The sequence below is a fragment of the Mercurialis annua genome, linkage group LG5 (assembly GCF_937616625.2).
Source record: "Mercurialis annua linkage group LG5, ddMerAnnu1.2, whole genome shotgun sequence".
NCBI lineage: Eukaryota > Viridiplantae > Streptophyta > Magnoliopsida > Malpighiales > Euphorbiaceae > Mercurialis > Mercurialis annua.
Genome location: NC_065574.1, coordinates 43,183,216 through 43,203,888, shown reverse-complemented (window position 1 = coordinate 43,203,888; position 20,673 = coordinate 43,183,216). Strand labels below are relative to the sequence as shown.

General features: G+C 31.7%; 1 protein-coding gene across 1 annotated transcript; it reads left to right on the top strand.

The window, feature by feature from the left end:
• The first annotated feature begins 17,578 nt into the window (after nucleotides 1-17,578).
• Nucleotides 17,579-20,409, top strand: LOC126683405 (uncharacterized). Its single transcript, XM_050379282.2, has 2 exons — nucleotides 17,579-18,148; nucleotides 19,354-20,409. Exons 1-2 carry the CDS (start codon nucleotides 17,716-17,718, stop codon nucleotides 20,358-20,360), a joined length of 1,440 nt encoding a protein of 479 aa, XP_050235239.1. The 5' UTR covers nucleotides 17,579-17,715; the 3' UTR covers nucleotides 20,361-20,409.
• The last annotated feature ends 264 nt before the right edge of the window (nucleotides 20,410-20,673 follow it).

The window sequence follows — 20,673 nt, the reverse complement described above, 5'->3', positions numbered from 1 at the left end:
GCTTGTTCAGGAAAACCTCCATAAGCCATCACCTATGGCCGACCTGAGCGCTTGCTTAGGAAAACCTCCATAAGCCATCGCTTATGGCCGACCTGAGCGCTTGCTTAGGAAAACCTCCATAAGCATCGCTTATGCTTAACTTGCTTAGGAAAACTTCATTAAGCTCTTGCTTAAGGCCGACCTGAGCACTTGCTCAGGAAAACCTCCATAAGCCATCGCTTATGGCCGACCTGAGCTCTTGCTTAGGAAAACGTCCATAAGATCTTGCTTATGGCCGACCTGAGCGCTTGCTGAGGAAAACCTCCATAAGCTCTTGCTTATGGACGACCTGAGCGCTTGCTCAGGAAAACCTCCATAAGCTCTTGCTTATGGCCGACCTGAGCGCTTGCTCAAGAAAATTCCCACAAGCCATCGCTTATGGCCGACCTGAGCGCTTGCTCAGGAAAATTCCCAATTGCCATCGCTTATGGCCGACCTGAGCGCTTGCTCAGGAAAATTCCCATATGCCATCGCTTATGGCCGACCTGAGCACTTGCTCAGGAAAATTCCCATATGCCATTGTTTATGGCTTACTTGAGCACTTGCTCAGGAAAATTCCCATAAGCCATCGCTTATGGCCGACCTGAGCACTTGCTCAGGAAAACCTCCATAAGCCATCGCTTATGGCCGACCTGAGCACTTGCTCAGGAAAATTCCCATATGCCATCGCTTATGGCCGACCTGAGCACTTGCTCAGGAAAATTCCCATATGCCATCGCTTATGGCCGACCTGACCACTTGCTCAGAAAAACCTCCATATGCCATCGCTTATGGCCGACCTGAGCACTTGCTCAGGAAAACTTCCATAAACGCTTGACTATGGCCGACCTGAGCGGTTGCTCAGAAAAACTTTCATAAGCTCTTGCTTATGGCCGACCTGAGCGCTTGCTCAGGAAAATTCTCATAAGCCATCGCTTATGGCCGACCTGAGCGTTTGCTTAGAAAAATTCCCATAAGCCATCGCTTATGGCCGACCTGAGCCCTTGTTCAGGAAAACTTCCATAAGCTCTTACTTATGGCCGACCTGAGCGCTTGCTCAGGAAAACCTCCATAAGCTCTCGCTTATGGCCGACCTGAGCGCTTGTTCAGGAAAACCTCCATAAGCTCTCGCTTACGGCCGACCTGAGCGCTTGCTTAGGAAAATTTCCATAAGCTCTTGCTTATGGCCGAGCTCAGCACTTGCTCAGGAAAATTCCCATAAGCTCTTTCTTATGGCCGAGCTGAGCACTTGCCGAGGAAAATTTCCATAAGCCATCGCTTATGGCCGAACTGAGCACTTGCTCAGGAAAGTTCCCATAAGCCATCGCTTATGGCCGAGTTGAGCACTTGCAAAGGAAAATTTCCAAAAGCTCTAGCTTATGGCCGACTTGAGCACTTGCTCATGGAAATTTCCATAAGCTTTTGCTTATGGCCGAGCTGAGCGCTTGCTCAGGAAAACTTCCATAAACTCCTGCATATGGCCGACCTGAGCACTTGCTCAGGAAAATTTCCATAAGTCACCGCTAATGGCCGAGCTGAGCTATTGCTTATCGCCTAGTTAAGCCATAGAACTTACAATTATTTACCTAAGCTGTTGCTTATCTCCTAGTTAAGCCATATACTTCGGATATAAATATCCGACATACTCAAGGGGGGGACTTGTGATAACAATATAGATGGTATTACCGCAAATCACCTAAGAGACCAATTTTACTAAAGGACAACACTGATTACCTAGCATTGATAAGCATAAATACCAAGATGAGTCTCCATATAAACATACATAGAAATGCTATTTCTATCCCACATTGCTAGTTTACAAAGAAACCAACAAAACATGTGTCTATATAAGCCAAGACAACACATCAATAGGGAGGTAAGCTTTCCACCTCTTTCACATAATACTTTCAAAATACTCTCTCAAAGACAAATACTGACTTGCTCGTCGGAGTGAACGTTCGGAGACCCTCTCCGGCGTTCTTCTGACTTGTTTGTTCTTAATCTCAGGCGGACCTACGTCACTTGAACTCAAGAACGGAGCTTAAATCCAGTCACTCGAAGTCGTTGATAATTTCACAATTATCAAGTCTGTATTTTTGAAAGTATGTAAAGAAACAGTACTTTACTCATAGAGCTGCAATAGATAGGTGTTATGTATTTTATGTTTGCTGCGTTTTGAATGATTCTGATTGCCAGAAGATATGTATACCTGGCATGTGCTTAGCATGACACATGTACGAGTATGTCATGCATGATATTGATATTGCAAAAAATTGTTTTATGTTTTGAGGCTTGCTACGGGTTTCGGAGCAACCACTCCCATTCCCTAGCGCCGGTCTCGGCCCACGAGATTGGGTCGTGACAATGTTGGTATTAGAGCATGGTCCAGTTACCATTGCTTATGTCAAAAGAGAGATTGATTTTTCTAGGATTCTACTGTAGCACATAAGACTCGAGTCTTGTCTTTGTTAAGTATTCGTTTGGTTTTCAAAACTTTCAGCTTTCTCTCTAGGATGTAAGTTTTTCATACGTGTGTGTTTGCATGTGATGCGATGCGCGTTTAATACAATTTACGTTGCGATGATTTGCGTTTATGCGGCTACATAGCGTTGTTTGTCTTGGTCAGGATGTCTGACCAACGACAAGAAGAAGAACGAGCTGGCGCTGCAACGCGAAATATTATTGAAGGGGCACATGATGTGCATCCAGAAGCTCAAGATGAGTCTTCTATTCATGGTGGGCTTAACTTACCACCTGAAGCGGCTGGTGGTGGTAGAGGCCCATGTTCAGGCACCAGAGGTGCAAGCACAAGCCCAACAACCTAATGTTGTAGGTTTTGATATAAATCAGTTTCTTACGGGAATATCGGCGATGCAGGCGAATCAGGCTGAGGTGCAAGGTATGCATCGTGAACAACTACAGCAATAACAGCTACGCAATGTTGCGTTTACTGATCGAGACATCGTTTGGCTTATATGCGTCTTAATCCAACTAAGTTTGACGGTTCTGATGATTCACTGGACTTGCTGGAGGAAGTAGAACGTAACGCTCGAGGTCTGAAAGCTAAATTAACATGATTATCTAATTGAATATGTTTAAATGAATTCAGACATATATTTAAAGCATTTTAATAATATTTACATGCCCATATACAATTGATATGCATATAAGATTATAAATACATACAAAGTTGGTCTAAATCGGAGTCGATTTCGAGTTTAAACGAAACATGAATCTTGTCTAGAAGTTTCTAGTCCGGCGGGCCTAGGCTTCGAAGCCCATGATGACATGGTGGAAAACTGGTTATTACGTGGCAAGCATATCTGACTGGGGTTAGGTCCGGAAAACTATAGAAAACAAACATACAACTAATTACAAATCTATAGGCTCAAACAAGGCCAAATTTCGAGCTCAAACGAGCCCAGAAATATAAAACGTTTTTGGAAACATGAATCGAAGATCTGGAAGGGTTTGGAAATGATGAACGTCGGCACCATATAATCTGGCGCCAACAACAGATGAATTGGCAACGGGATCCGTCCGGAAAACAAGCAAAAAGACAAAAAATGTGCGATCAAAGGTTTGAAAATTAATGTATTCGAAATATATGTATAAAAATAAATAAAAGTCCTAATAGTCCAAAATACCCACACTTTCAATTTTTTTTCGTTTATAGCCCAAACTTTTAAAATCTTCAATTTTATCCGATTTTTCATTTTTATGTTTTAATTACAGCGAATTGGTCAAATTTGAGTGGAAAAAAATCCAATATGTTTCATATTACTTCATATTTGAAATTTGTTTATGGTATAATGTTATATTAGAATAATATGAAGTAATATTAACGAAATATTTAAACTTTTTTTCACTTTAATTTGAGCAATTGGCTATAACTGAAACTAAAAAATAAAAAATAGGTTAAATTTGAAGATATTAAAATATTTGGACCTTAAACAAAAAAATCGAAAATATGGAATTTTTTCATTTTTTTTATGATTAAGCCTAAATACAGACACCATAAAACTTGTTTTTAAAGAGAAAATCATAGCACTATAGCAATTAAACAAATCATGGCAAAAATCAAAGCAACCCACTAAAACGTAACCTTTATATCAAAAGTGAATGCAAATTTAAATGTGATAATAAAAATGATGAAATGTTGATACTGGGTTCTCAGAAGTACCGTTTTGAGTCATTGATTCGTTTTCTAAGAATTCGGATGTATGTTCTAGCCCTGGATCGAAGTGTACTCATTCGCTCTTGAGTGATTGATGCATGATATCTTGATTTATTGTTTGAAATCGACTGTGGTAAGGGTGAAGGTGTGTGGGTGGGGGGAGAGAATCCCCCCTTTTAATTAGAGATAATTGTGTTTATATAATATAATAGGATGTAGATTAGGGTTTTTTAATGCTTTAGATAGGTTAGGAGTATAAAGTAAGTATCTAAATTAATTTTAACCAATACCAATAAGTATTAATGTATATCTAGAACAATGTCTAAATCAAATCCTTATTAATTAGAAAATCCTTGAAAAAGTGTCAAAAAGACCATTTTGATGCTTGAAAATATCAAAAAGGAATTTCTAAGTCACAAGGATTTGTCTATGGTCAATTTCTTCCGCCTAATCTATAAATTGGTTCAGAAACTTTTAAAACATTACAATTAGTCAAATTTATATATATATATATATATATATATCCGTGTGCATGTGTGTATGTGTTTCTCCTTCAAATTGTTCTTCCTTCTATGGAATGAGGAATATCAACTCCTTCTCCATTGAACAGTTGGAAGGAGGAACAACAGCTCCTCCTTCCATGGAAGAAGGATTCTCTTTTCATGGAAGGAGGATCCTTCCATGGAAAGAGTTGCTACTTTTCCTTTCGATAGTCCGTCCGATAATCAAATTTTTTTAAAATTTGTTTTATTTGAAAGGTATTTTTTTACAATTTTTTATTATAAAAATTTATTGATATTTAATATAAATTAGATAAAAAATTATTATAATTTGCGAGGAAAAATGAAATTTTTTACTAATAATAATTTTAAAGTCTAATTAGAATATATGTTAAAAATGAAATATTATTGAATTTTTTTTAAATAAAAAAGGTCAATTTAATATATCGGAATTAGATATGAAATATAAGAACCTAAATAAAGGAACAACTGAATTTTTTTATAGATCAAAATATAAACATAAAAAATAAAGATGGTTTTTAAACAATTAGATTTTTCATAACTATGTCCGACGATACTTTAAAACTATGTCCCTTATAGTGTTAAAACTACAAATGTTATCATAAATTGACACTAGTTGAAAGAAAAAACGGTGTATTTGGATAATTATAACATCATGACTAATAAAATATTTTCCAGTTTAATAATTGGCTAAAGGCTAAATCTATTTAGAGGCCTTTGTACTATATTATTTTTGAATAAAAAGCACAAGTACTATTTTTTTGTTTTTCAGGTCCCTCTACTCATATAATTTTTGATTTTCAGGTCGTTTTTTAGTTTTTTTTTCAGGCCCTCTACTTACAATTTTTTTATTCATCCAGTCCTTTAAAAGGACCTGAAAATCGAAATTCTGTCAAACACAGAAACCGGAAGAACAAAAAAATAATATAAGGATTTTTTCAACAAAAATAATATAGTTCACGGGTCTCTAGATATGTTTAGCCTTGGCTAAATCAAAACAGTCATGCGCATAGTATGACTAATCCATCAACATTTACTCATTCTCAATATTTTTTTTTAGCTTATCCCCTTAAAATCCCCCCACCTTTTACCCCCAATTCGTTTGCACCCTCACGTTGTAAAACCACCAAATATACCAAAATTACGACCTTTTACTTTCAATTGCACCCTCAAGCATTAAATTGACCTCTTTTCACTTGAAAAATGTTCAAATCAATACTTTAAATTTTAGCATATATTTTAAAATAGGACTTGATATTTTATTTAAAACAAAAATAAACCTATTTTTTCATGTGAAAAGAGATCAATTTAATGTTTAAGGGTGCAATTTAAAGTGAAAGGTCGTAATTTAGGTATATTTGGTGGTTTTGCAATGTAAGGGTGCAAACGAATTGGGGATAAAAGGTGAGGGGTTTTTAAGGGGATAACCTTATATATATATATATATATATATATATATATATATATATATATATATATATATAAGCTTAAAAACCCCTCACCTTTTATCCCCAATTCGTTTGCACCATCACATTGCAAAACCACCAAATATACCTAAAAAGTGAATATGTATACTTCATAAATAAACAACAATAAATACATAATACGTACTTTTATAAAAAAACAGCAATATAATATTTTATTTGAAATATTTTTTATATTTTAAAACTTTTACTATATAGATCTTTGAACTGTAAATGGTCTATAATTTTAATTTTTTTTATGACAAACTAGCCTATATATAAAAAGAATCATAATAGTGTTGATAATTATATAATTCTTTTGATAGCAATCTCTGTTTTTTTTAATAAAAATAGATATTATCTGCCAAATATTTTATTAGAGATATAGATTATTTTTCATATATGTAATTGAAAAAATGAAGTTGTTATGGAATATTGCTGGCAAACACTCATGCTATTTGAGTTATAATCTATTAATAAATATAGATCAACTTATTATTAATAAAAATTTATGTCAATTAATTTTTTTGCCAACGATTTTATTTACCATTTAGATAAGATTAGTATAAATCAAAATAGGCCTAATGTCTTAAAAAAAAACCCGACCTTTCATCCTCTTTTCAATCCTACACTGACGTTGTAAATCAGTCAATTTTACCCTATTTTGTGTTTTTTCATTTCAATTGTACCCCGAAGCATAAAATTGGACCTTTTTTATTTGATAAAAGTTCAAAAAAATTCTTTAAATTGACCTTTTTTTTGCATTAGATTAATTTTTTTATATGAAATTGATTATTTTTAAACAATTTTTTTGAACTTTTATTAAATAAAGAAAAGACAATTTTATGCTTTAGGGTACAATTGAAATGAAAAAATACAAATTAGGATAAAGTTGACAAATTTTCAACGTTAAGGTATGATTGAAAAGGGGACGAAATGTCGGGGTTTTTTAAAACATTAAGCTATAAAAATACTATTGAATCAAGTTGATATAATTATTTACTTAAGACATTTATGAATTTTGTGTTAGATTTAGATAAATTTAAATCATTTCATTTAATTAGTGGAAAATTTGCCGACACTTAAAATCATTGTTAAATTTATAGCTAGAAAGTATTTCTCTAGTTGCGTACCATGGACAAACAAGTCATATGATGCATGTACTCATTTGAAGATGGCAAAGAACGCAAAGGCACCATTAATTAAAAGAACTAATTATCAAAAAAATAATTAAAAGAACTTCAAGATTAAGAAAATATATTTGAAGTGCCTTGTAAATGAATATAAATATAATTGGTTTGAAAATTAGTTTCGTTGATCACAAATTACCCAAAAATCTGGCTTAATAGAATGAGATGTGATGGGTTTGCTTTAGTCAAAATTTGTTCTCTAACCTTGCCAAAGTATTAGTTGACTTTCAACCTGAGTAGCGGGAATTAGTGCCTTACGCCTAACTCAGCTGCGTTGACTTGTTAGTTTACAGAATCCTAATGGTAGTAATATTCATTAACATTTTTGGCATGTGCATATTTCTTAATATTTACTATTACCATTATTATTATTACAAATATAAGACCTAGACTTGAATTTATGATATAGCGTAAATCACGAATTAAAACAAAGATAACTTAAAAAGTGTTGATTATTAATAATTTCAACATTAACTTTTAAAATCTATTGATTCAAAGATAGAATACTAGAATTTAGGCATTAAAAGTCGTTAATTTAATTGAATACCGATATTTAAAAAATAATCAAATCTGTCTAAAAATAACATAAATTAATGTCCTACAACTCATAAGAGTGTTTAGATAGTAAAACGAAACAAAAATCCTAAACTGAGTGTAAAAGGACATCAATATAAAAAGTCTAAAAAACTACTGAAATTACAAACGCCATGAAATTCGGCCATAAAGTGACGTAGGTCATGAGCAAAGCTGATGGATATCGATTGTTGACCATCGCACACTTCCAATTTTTACAGAATTACAAAACTTCCACTACGCCACTTTGCATTCTCTTTTGTCCATGAACTCAAAATTTTTCTTCGCAACCCATCATTTCTGTCAGGATAGAAAAAAAATTACTACAAACTTGCAGCAGCCTCACCATCAGAAGAATCACCATGAAATTGAATCAAATGCTTGACGTTGAACACATCATCCGTTTGAATATGGCTATATAGCTTCAGATGGTAAGTATTGAGGTTGATTTTCTCGATGATCTCCAATGGTCCAATCGTTTTGGTAGCTTGCTGTAGTCACCAACCGAAAACCGCTCCATGGTCAGAACAACCCAAACATAATCTTCTACCTCGTACTTAATAAATGTCGCTTTCCATCCGCAACCTACTTGTATTGCTAGTATGCCTGTTGTAAATTGGCATGAACAACTTGATGAACTTCATGCTCGTCATTCACAAAATCTCCCGCCTTCCACTGCACCTTGACATTGCTCGATAATAGAATCAAACCCAACGGACCCTTGAGGGCGATCAAGTACACCACCTGAAAAAGACTTAATCCGATACTCCGGTTGACCGCATGATTATGAGCAAATTCTACCTGGCACAACTTCTGATCTTAACTCTTCACATGTGTGTCAACCGAACTCCTCAATAAATTGCCCAAAGATCGGGTCACAGCTTTAATTTAATCATCAGTCTGGGGTGGTAGGAACTCTTGGAATTCAGCTGCGAGAAACCGAGTATCTCTATCAACATGATAGATGTAGGATGCCCATGAAGGCGGTACACCTCTCGAAAGAACAGCTGCGCAAATTAAACAACATTTGTTGTTTTCTTGCAAGGAATAAAGTGGACCATTTTAGAAAATTGATCAACAACAACATAGACATCAAATATGCGTGTCTCATATGCTTTATCGCTTTCCATAATTGTTTACATTTCCAATACATTTTTTCTATGGACTGCATGTATTTGTTGAAAAGGTTATTGAATATAAAATAAAAGGAAAAGTGCCTTGCCATAAGAAATGAGAAGGAGAGTTTTGTGGTTTTCCTGCATTGTTTAGAAGAACTTAATTTATTGGGTCTATAAATTTGATTATTCTCATATGGGTTTGGACCCCAAGGGGTACCCAGTTTGTGAACGAGATAGGAGTTACTTCCTTCCGTATTTACCACACGCGCGCCGTCCGTCTAGTAGGCCGGTCTGGTATGGGTTGGGTGGGTGGTTCGTTTTGGTTAGCAGTTTATTTTTTTATACAAAAGTATTATTATTTTAATTTAATTCTTTTGAAACTGTTATTACTCTCTGATTTAACATCCCCACGTTTTTTACTGTTGATGTTTTCTTTTATTAATCAAAAATATTTTTCAGTATTAATTATTTTCTCAACAGCTCTTTTTTCCTGGCCTATGCATATTGGCTTCATCTTGTTTTGTAAAACATTGAAATACAGAGTAATAGAGCAATACAGAGGAAGTGTTTATAGCTATTTTTACAGTGCAATGAAAGAAGTATTTTTGGCTGCTTTATCCTAGGGAAGCCGCGGTTGGTAGTCAACTTTGCACCACCGAGCTGTGTCGCAAAACGTTTAAAAGAGAGCGACCTAGTCCGTGACTCAGCCTCATCGTGTTCAGTTCACTTACAGCAATTCTTTCAACAATTTTTAGACGTGTCCTTTTACAATTGCTGCCATGAATACTGATGAGGTTGATGCCTATGGTTCCTATAATATTGATATCAACAAACCATTCCGGTTTGAAGGTTTGCATTTTAAAAGGTGGAAACAAAAGACTGAATTCTTCTTAACCATCAAAAAGGTGATTTCTGTTTTAACAATGGCAATGTCAGTCGTTGATGAAACTGCTGAGGAAGAAGAAAAAGACAATCAGAATGATGAACTACAACATCGGATGACTAACGATTACTTGTGCAAGAATTTTATTCTTAGTGCACTAAGTGATGATCTCTATCATTACTACAATGATGGAAAGACTGCAAAGGAAATTTGGGAGTCACTGCAAAAGAAATGCGATACTGAGGAGGCGGGGACTAAGAAGTATGCTGTCAGCCGCTACCTCAAATATCAAACGAGTGACAAAAAATCTATTGAAGCGCAATCCCATGAATTGTAGAAAATTTCTCATGAGATCATATCCGAAGGTATGGTTCTTGATGAACAAGTTGCTGTTATGATTGACAAATTACTTCCTTCGTGGATGGACTTTAAGAATTCTCTCAGGCACAAAACAAAAGAGTTCTCGTTGAAAAGTTTGATCAATCGTTTTCGGATTGAGGAAGAGGCGAGAAAACAGGATCAAAAAGATGAAGTGCTGGTTGTTTCTAATACCACAAGAAAGTTTAGTTCGATGAGTCTGAAGCCTAAAGGCCTGCCACCGTTTCTATGTTTTAACTTTGGAAAACCGGGTCATATGGCACGCAAGTGTCGGAATAGGCCAAGTACTGCTCCACATGCAAACTTGACTGAGGAGCCTTTTACGGCTATGATAACTGAAACGATGGCTGAGATCAACCTTGTTGGTGGATCAAGTGGTTGGTGGGTTGACGCGGGTGCTAATCGCCATGTTTCCAACGATCGTGCTATGTTCAAAACATACACTGCTATGGATGATAAGAAAGTGCTACTGAGTGATACTCACACCACGACTGTTGCTATAATCGGAAGTGTTGAACTGAAGTTTACTTCAGGGAAAACACTATTCTACCGACGTTGTACTCCGATCTACTATCGATGTCATCCTCTGATCAGCCAACGCGTTCCTCCGATCTGTAGCCGATGTCATCTGATCAATTGTTACCTAAGTCGCCTTCTTTTGTTGTTGCTTTCTTGATCGTCTTTCTGAGCACCTATTCCATGAAGCGTTTAGTTTTAGCTACTCATGCTTGTTTTGTTGTTTTATTAGTTACTAGTAGTGTGATTTCGTGCTCTTTATTTGTTATTTAATGGGTTTGGTTATTTTTAATTAAATTTCTAGAATCGATTGAAATCGATTTCACCCGGAAATCGATTGAAATCGGTTTAAATCAATTTCAGCTAAAATATACACAAAATATACAAAATTGTACCAATGGAGAGTTACATTTTTGCATAATACATAAAGTACACACAAACTATACAACAAATCTGTTAACAGTATTAAAAAGCCATAAGATTGTTTCTTCAGTTGTTTGAATATCAACTATTGATCCTGAATTTGTGACTGTGACCATGTATAAGTGGCTAGGAAGCTGCCCATAAAAATCAGATGATTTTCCTCTAATTTGTGCCAAAGTAATATCTCTTGATGTTCATGTTTTATTGTAATTCATAGTGAGACCACACTGCTCTTGCATATCCCTCTTAATAACAACTGGTGTGTATTGTAAAGTTATATAAAAAATATATACTTGTATTTTTTAGAGGTTCTAATTTTATATAAAAATAGAATACAAAGAATATATAAAAGGTACACATAAGTTATACCAAAAGTATAAAATTAGAATACATAAATTATTCAGTTCGTACACCCGCATGTGATTGATTTTTTTCTCCCATAATGCCTTGTATCTTCATTTTTTGCCTTCCTAAAGAAATTTTCCCAAAAGGTGGAAAAATAGTCTGATTTTTCCATTACTAATTCCATTTATGATCATTAAGAAAAAAAAAACACAGTAAGTATACAGAAAATATACATAAAGTATACAAAAACATTGAAAACGGTAATAAAAGAAAGGTTTAATCACCAAAAAATGCCAAACCTATACGTCTTGTGTCAATTATAGCCAAAACATTTAAAAATCACCAGATTTAGCCAAATCTTATATGTTCTATTTCTTTTTTAGCCATTTTTGAATCGAACCGGTTTTTCTGACACCATGTCGTCCACATCACCGCCAACTATGCAATTGGGTGGCATGGCAGTTGAAATATTTAAATAAGGTTTGGCTATAACTGACACAAAATGCATAGGTTTGATATTTTTTTGTGAATAAAACTAATTTTAAAATTAAATAATTAAATGATTAATTATATTATAATAAAATTCATATATATTTAAAAAATAATATTTTTATTTAACGCTAATAAAAATTAGTTTATTTTTTTTACTAAATTTAAATAATTCTAATAAATATTTTTATATATTTGATGGATATATAATTAATTTAAATTCTATTAAAAACAAAAAATGTCATATCCATCTTAATTTTTTTTTTAAATTCCAGTCGTCGATTCTTTGACACCGCCGCCGTTTGAGACCCAATTGTTCGTCTTCCGACGAATAATCTGAGAGTAATATACACAACAAACATACGACAATATTCATAATTCAACTATACACACATAAACATAAAAATAGTCACTGAATAAACTGCTTATTTAAAGGACGAATGTAATTATTTTCTCATTTTTTTCTTTAAAAAGTGAAACTCATTGTGGTATAATCAATATATATCATGATGTTTATAAGCATAAACGCATATGTTATTTTACGGCATAGCCAAAAACTTACCTTAATTTATACATAACTATTTTATTTATTACCTAAACCCAGTTATAACAAGATCTCAACAACATTAAAAATAATAATTCAAGTTCAAAATCATCATGAACAATAAACCCTTTCACCAAATTTAATTCAACATTAATTCCAAAGTAATACATTAATTCATTTTTTTAATTACATATTCATTAAAATATATTATGATATAAATTTATTAGATTTAATTAGGTTTAATAAAAAATTAAAATTAATTTTAATTAGTATTAAATAGGAAATATTAATTATTTTTAAATATATATAAATATCATAAATAATATAATTAATTTACTAATTATTAAATTTAAAAAATTGGCTTGAATTTAAAATTAGGTTTATTCACCCAAAAAATACCAAACCTATTTTTTTTGTGTCAGTTATAGCCAATCCTTATTTAAATATTTCAGTTGTCATGCCAGCCAATTGCTTAGTTGGCGGTGACGTGGACGACACGGTGTCAGAAAAACCGGTTCGATTCAAAAATGGCTAAAAAAGAAACAGAACATATAAGGTTTGACTAAATCTGGTGATTTTTTAAAGGTTTGGCTATAATTGACACAAAACGTATAGTTTTGGCATTTTTTGGTGATTAAGCCTAAAAGAAACACAGGATGTATTGCTATAAAACAAAAATACAAAAAATATACATAAAATATATAATAAAACTGTAAATAGTAGAAAAAAACACAAGATTGTACCTTCTATTGTTTGGATGTCAATTATAATCAATCACAAATAATTACAGCATAAAACATATAGAAAATATATCAAAACACTATAATCATCTAAAATAAATGAATCAGTTCATATAGCAATTAGTACATATTACTACTTAAATGTATACATATAACATACAAAAAGCATATCAGAACATTATAATCATTATTTTCAAAAAAAAGAAGAAGAATGTGTACATATAAGAAATCAATACATATAACAAATATACAATATACATAAAATATACAGAAGGTAAATATCAAAATGAGATTAGTTTGAAATCATAATAAATAAACACAAAGTATTATAAAATCCAATAAGTATTCTAATAATATACAAAAAAATATTCTAATAATATACATAAAGTGTATAAAATTTGATTAGTATAAACATTGTATTCATATAAAAAAACACTACATATAACAAATCAATAAATATAACAAATATATACTATAAATAAAACATTCAAGAGGTATAGCAAACAATTGTAATCATTAAAAAAAATCACTACATATAACAAAATGAGAAACATACGAACAATATTCTCGATATAATATTAAAATAAATTACTTTGGATATACTTTGTCATTTTAATCTTTCGATTACGTTAACATGTACAAAATAGATAATATACTAAATTATACGAGGGTATACTTAAAATATACAAAAATTATACAAAAAGTATATTAAAAAACAGCAACAATAGTAGCAGTAGAAAACAACAGCAACAGCAAAAAAAAAACAATAAAGCAGAATACAACAGCAACGGTAACAGAAATAGAGGGTAAACCGATCTCAAAAAATAAAAACTACAAAATGAGACCATCACTGTCCAGATCCGTCAAAACCCTAACAAATTCAACAACCACTACCTCGTCTTCACACTTCCTCCGCCGTGGTTAACCTCTGAGTCCGTCCCTGATCGTAAGATGATCCACTACTAAAAATTCGCTGTTTAGCGACAGAAATTTCCGTCGCTAAACAGCCAAAATCCGTCGGCAAATGTGTTTGCCGACGGATTATCGACGGACGTTGTCCGTCGGTGGATTTCTGGTCGCAAATGTTTTTAGTGACAAATAAAATTTTTACCGACGGATTAATAAAAATTTAGCGACGGATTTTAGCGATGGATTCTAATCCGTCGCTAATTTTTTAAAATTAAAAAAAATTAATTAAAATCATAAAATATAATATTATTTAATCGCTAGCCCATCGAACCCAACCACCCGCGATAGACCACACACTGTCACCCAACCACCCGCGATAGACCACATACTGCCACTCACCCGCAAATTTTCCAACTTCCCAGTAGGTCACCCATCCTTCCATTGCTCCCATCCAAAACTCTTTAACTTTGGAGTTCCCCGCGCGTAACTCTATCTTAACCAGCTCATATTATTGTTATATATGTATGTATATTATATTTAAATATAACTAACAGCAACAAATATTTGCTCCCGCAATTTACTTCCACGATATAAAATATATTTTTTTCATACTAATTATCTTTTATACTTAATATTTTTAATAACTTTTTTATAATTATTTTAAATAAAAACAACAAATTATTGCTTTTACACATTACTCCCACATTTTAATATAATTATTTTTTACATTAATATTTTTAATTCAAATACTTTTATTAATAATATTTTTTAATAAATAATAATTTTGTTGATTTAATAATAATTTTTAATTAATAATAATTTTTTAATTAATAATAATTTTTTAATTAATAATAATTTTTTAACTAATAATAATTTTTTAATTACTAATATTTTTTAATTAATAATATTTTTTAAAAAATATTTATTTTTTAATAAATATTTATTTTTTAATTAATAATAAATATTTAATAAATTTTTTTCTATTAACTAATATTTTTTTAAAAAACTAGAACTTTTAGCGACGGATTGTCTAATCTGTCGCTAAATGTGATGCATTAGCGACGGATTAAACAATCTGTCGCTATTTATTTACTTTAGCGAATCTGTCGCTAAAAGTGCAATTTTTATTGGCGGGATTCATCCCGCCAAATTTTATTAGGAATTAGCGACGGATTGCTAAATCCGTCGGTAATATTGATTTTAGCGACGGATTTGAAATCCGTCGCTAAAATCCGTCACTAATCAACGGATTTCTAGTAGTGATCGTCCTAGGAGTTGTCGGTGGTAGATATGAGATCTTATTGTAGAAATTAAATCGATTTAAGCGAAGCTATTTCAACAAGAATTTGAGAAATTACACTGATCTAGAATCATTTGAAGAAGAAGAAGAAAGAGAAGAAGATTACTTGATATGAGAATTCTGATTTAATATTTCATATGAGAAGAGCAATTTGAGTTTGAGAATCTGTGTTCTTGAAAAATACGTGTTAGATAAAAAAGATGTGAGGAAATAAGTGCTAAATAAGTTTTAGTAAGTCAATTAAGTTTAATTCCAATTAAAGTGTGACATCCATATTTTTGGGATTATTTTTCCTCTTTTAGGTAGTTTTCAATTTTTCCCTATGATTTAAGGATATATGTTTGGTTAATTAAAAAAAAAGAATATATGTTTGGTTCAATTATGCATGTAAAAAAAATTCTATAATCAAAATGATTTTTCTTTTTACTTAGGACTTTTCCTAGATTCTTCTCATAAAAAGTGCATCATTTATAGTTGACTTAAGTGGCAATTTGTCCCTCAACTTATAAACAATAGGCTATTAATATATAAATTAACTTTGTGGGCAAATTAATCACGAATTTGATAGTTATGGACAATTAATCTTATTTCGGAAAATTAGCTTAAAGTTGAGAGAGCAAATTGCCAATTTAGAGAACAATTAGCTTACAAGTTGAGGGGGGCAAATTGCCAAAATGGGATTAATTGCCATAATCAACAAGTTCGTGACTAATATACCCACAAAATTAATGTATGTGTTAATTGTCCATTTCTTACAAGTTGAAAGGGCAAATTGCCACTTAAGTCATTCATCAATACTATATATAAAAGTAAGGATGGGGGACATGCAAATTTACTGAATCATCCTTTTCAGTTTACTACTAAATAAAAGTTTTATAGTCATTAACTAATTATTTATTTAATTAATCACTATTGTAATTAAAGTCCTAATTAGAATAAGTAGATAAATTATCTCAAATTTAGTTTTTAGTATGTAAAAAATAACTAAACTGTCTCCAAATTAGTAGAAATACCTATCTTTTAGTTTTATTGAACTATAAAATTAAAATATTGTATTTGGTCAATATAATATTATTTAAATTTCTGTCTTATTATTTTTAAAGATATTATTAATAAAATTAAGTTAATTATTTAATTATGGTTATAATAAAACCAAAAGAAGAACAAATTTAGTATGGAAAAAAAATTTAATAACCGAATATATATTATATTTACTTTTACAAAAATTCTTAGCTAATTTAATATTAATTATAAATAAAAAATTGATATAATTATAATAAATTTACTAATATGTTCATTGACGAGTTACGTTACGAGCCACGTGCATAGCACGTAATGCGAAACTAGTATAAAATTATTATAATTTATAAGAATGGTTTATCATAGGCCTAATTACTTAAAAAAAATCCAGCTTGTAACATTTTTTCGTTTATACCCTCACGTAGGAAAAAGTTCATTTATACTCTTTTTTTGATTTTTCGTTTTTATCTCTACCCTAAAATTTAAATTTTTTGACAATTAAATTAATTAAAGGATGAAAACATTATAAATGATTAATAATATTAATGTTTAATTAGAATATAAGTTAAATATAAATGATCATTTTTATTATTTTTACAAATGAAAAGAGATCAAATTAGCTTTTTAGGGTAGAGACGAATAGGAAAAATTAAAAAAAAAGTACAAATGAACTTTTTTTTAGGTCAGGGTATAAATGAATAAGTTTTATTTGTACCTTTTAAATAATTAGGCCTTTATTATAAATGGAATGTAGATAATAATTTTTATTTGTTAGGCCTTTATCACAAATAGAGTTTTTTTAAGTAATTAGGCTTTTATCATAAATGGAATGTAGATAATAATTTTCAGACTACACAAACAAATAAATAGCAAAAGCAACAAATTAATACAATATGAATAAAACCCATTATTCAGAAAGGGACAAGAAGAATGAAATCCTTAATATATTTTTTGGTGGAGAGAGGCGTGAGAAACGCACTCAAACCAAAAGAAAAAACAACCCTGCAAATGTGCTTGTCTACCTTTCCCACTTTCCTTCTCTTTTCAGCTATTCAATTCAACTAAATTATATCATCCCATAATACACCTAAAACTCAATCATTTTAATATGGCTTTCACTAACAAACCTAAGAAACCAAATTTCTCCTCTAACTTCAATCTTTGCACCTCTCTTTTTTTCATTGTTCTTTTCACGGTTCCTCTTCTTTTTCTTCTTCATTCCTCTAATTCCCCGATATGCACTTCGCTTTCTTCGCGTAATACGAAATCATGGTCCGGTGATTTACGCGATGCTGAATTTTCATGGAACCGTCTCTCTTTCGATGATGTTCCGGTTTTCAAGCTTAAGATTGCGGTTTTTTCGCGTAAATGGCCGATTGGTACGACTCCAGGTGGCATGGAGCGCCATGCTTTTACGCTTCATACCGCGTTAGCTCGACGAGGTCATCAGGTTCATGTGTTTACTTCTCCTGTGCTGGAAAATGAGAAATCTCATAGTTCTTCTTCTGATCCGATTATTCATTGCCATGAAGGCGAGCCAGGTAATTAATCAGGGAGCACAAACCTTGCAATAATTCCCTTCTACTTTTTGGATACTTTACATTTATATGTCTTTATTTAATTTTTTGTAAATTATATATTTAAGTCCATGTTCTATTATATTTATTTGATATAGATCCCTCTACTAACGTTTGTAAATATGAAATTCTTAAACATTTAATTTTATAGACATTAAAACCCTCTGTTATAAAAACATTAACAAAGTCAAGTTAGACAGAAAAAAAATTGAGACTTACTTTCAATAAAAATAAGTGCAAAAACCCAATTCAGAAAAATTAATCTAAAAAAAAAAGAATAAAATATTATTACAGTTGCACTAACAGTACATGTAGTATATGCATTTTATTTCCGTCATGGAAGCATTTATTATGAATAAAATTAAAATTGTAGGAATGCAATGTTGACAAATAGAAGTAGAGGCACCTAATTAAAAGATATACGATAGAGTACGTTCCAAACAATATGTTTTACCTGAAAATTTGCACATAATTTTTATCCTGGTTTGATGTAGCATTAAAATGATTTTTTTTTATCTTAAATACAATTATATAGCAACCGATTGGAATTTACATAAATCAAGCTAGTTCGTAACATATGATTGCTAACCATCAAATTATATGAGACGATACATGAAAATAATAAATTTAATAACCAATTAATAAATATTAAATGAATTGATTATTAACTAATACGATATTCATTAATTGGTGACCATATTTATTATTGTCGTGTAATTTATAATTTTACATGACGACTTAAGTTTTACATATTAGAGATTGATATGACAAATGACATGTCAATATATATTTTTCCCTCCGTCTTTTTTATTTGTCCATCTAGCTATAATTACATATAAGAAGAAGCATTAATTTTTGTGTTAAATAATAGATAAAAATACTAATATAAATTTATTATAGAGTCATTTATTAAGATTGAGTAAATTTAGAAGATAATGAGTAAAATCATATTGAAATTTTAGAAGGATAAATAATTATAGACTTTGGCTAGATGGACAAGTAATTATTTTGTGTAAAATTGAAATAAAGTTCAGAATTTAGTACTAACCTGGAATATATAATAAAAACTTAGCCCCATAATCTTGATGTAAATTTGCATTTTGATCATCAAGATTATAAATTTATCATTCTTAATCTTAATTTGAATTAATTTTTGGCTATGTCTACAGGAAAGTGGAGATATAACAAAGCATGGGAGCAATTCGTAGAAGAAAATAAACGGCGACCTTTTGATGTAGTTCATTCGGAGAGCGTAGCTCTTCCACATTGGCTAGCTCGTAACGTTCCGAATCTTGCAGTTTCATGGCACGGTATAGCACTCGAGAGCTTACATTCGGACATCTATCAAGACTTAACAAGAAAACCAAACGAACCCATTTCACCGCTTGTCAACACAAGTCTTTACGGAGTTTTACCGAAAGTTGTGAACGAAATAAGATTTTTCAGAAACTACGCTCATCATGTAGCTATAAGTGATAGTTGTGGAGAAATGTTGAGAGACATATATCAAATACCAAGTAAAAGGGTTCATGTAATTCTCAATGGTGTGGATGAAAACGATTTCGGACAAGATTTGAGATTAGCGGTTGAGTTTAGGTATACAATTGGTATACCACAAAATGCTAGTTTAGTGCTAGGAGTAGCTGGAAGACTAGTGAAGGATAAAGGGCATCCTTTATTATATGAAGCCTTTTCTATGCTAAAACAAAAGCACCCAAATGTTTATTTAGTAATTGCTGGGTCAGGACCATGGCAGCAAAGGTACAAAGAATTGGGTGCACAAGTCATAGTTTTAGGGTCTATGAGTCCTACACAATTAAGGGCATTTTATAATGCAATTGATATATTTGTGAATCCAACATTGAGACCACAAGGGCTTGATCTTACTCTAATGGAGGCAATGATGAGTGGGAAATCAGTAATGGCATCAAGATTTCCTAGTATTAAAGGAACAATAGTTGTTGATGATGAATTTGGCTATATGTTTGCACCAAATGTTGAATCATTGGTTGAGAGTTTAGAAAAAGTTGTTAAAGATGGATCAAAAAGGTTAGCTCAAAGAGGTCAAGCTTGTAGAGAGTATGCTGTTTCCATGTTTACTGCCACCAAAATGGCATTAGCATATGAGAGATTGTTTTTTTGTATCAAAAATGAAACTTTTTGTTCCTACCCTTAATTAACCTTTATATTTATATATGTATTCTATAGTGATTCTTTTTGGTTTATCATTTTATTTTCATCATTTATTTAGTGGTTTGATTTTTTTCTAATTAATGCATCTCAACAGTTAGTTAATTTGTTTTTTGATGATATCATATACCATTATGATGCGGCTCGTCTTCTGTTAATATAAAAGGCTAAATTGAATCATCGCCTTGTTAAGATTCGGCCTCTTGACATCCAACCATCAACCAGCCAAATCTCATCATGAAATGAGTTCAGGCACACTCCGATTAAACAATATATATAAAGGATAATATTATAAAAAA

Bases quoted from the DNA above. Each gene is read 5' to 3' on its own strand.
- LOC126683405 (XM_050379282.2), top strand. From the start codon at position 17,716: ATGGCTTTCACTAACAAACCTAAGAAACCAAATTTCTCCTCTAACTTC. The intron at 18,149-19,353 runs GTAATTAATCAG...CTATGTCTACAG, and splicing joins TTGCCATGAAGGCGAGCCAG to GAAAGTGGAGATATAACAAA.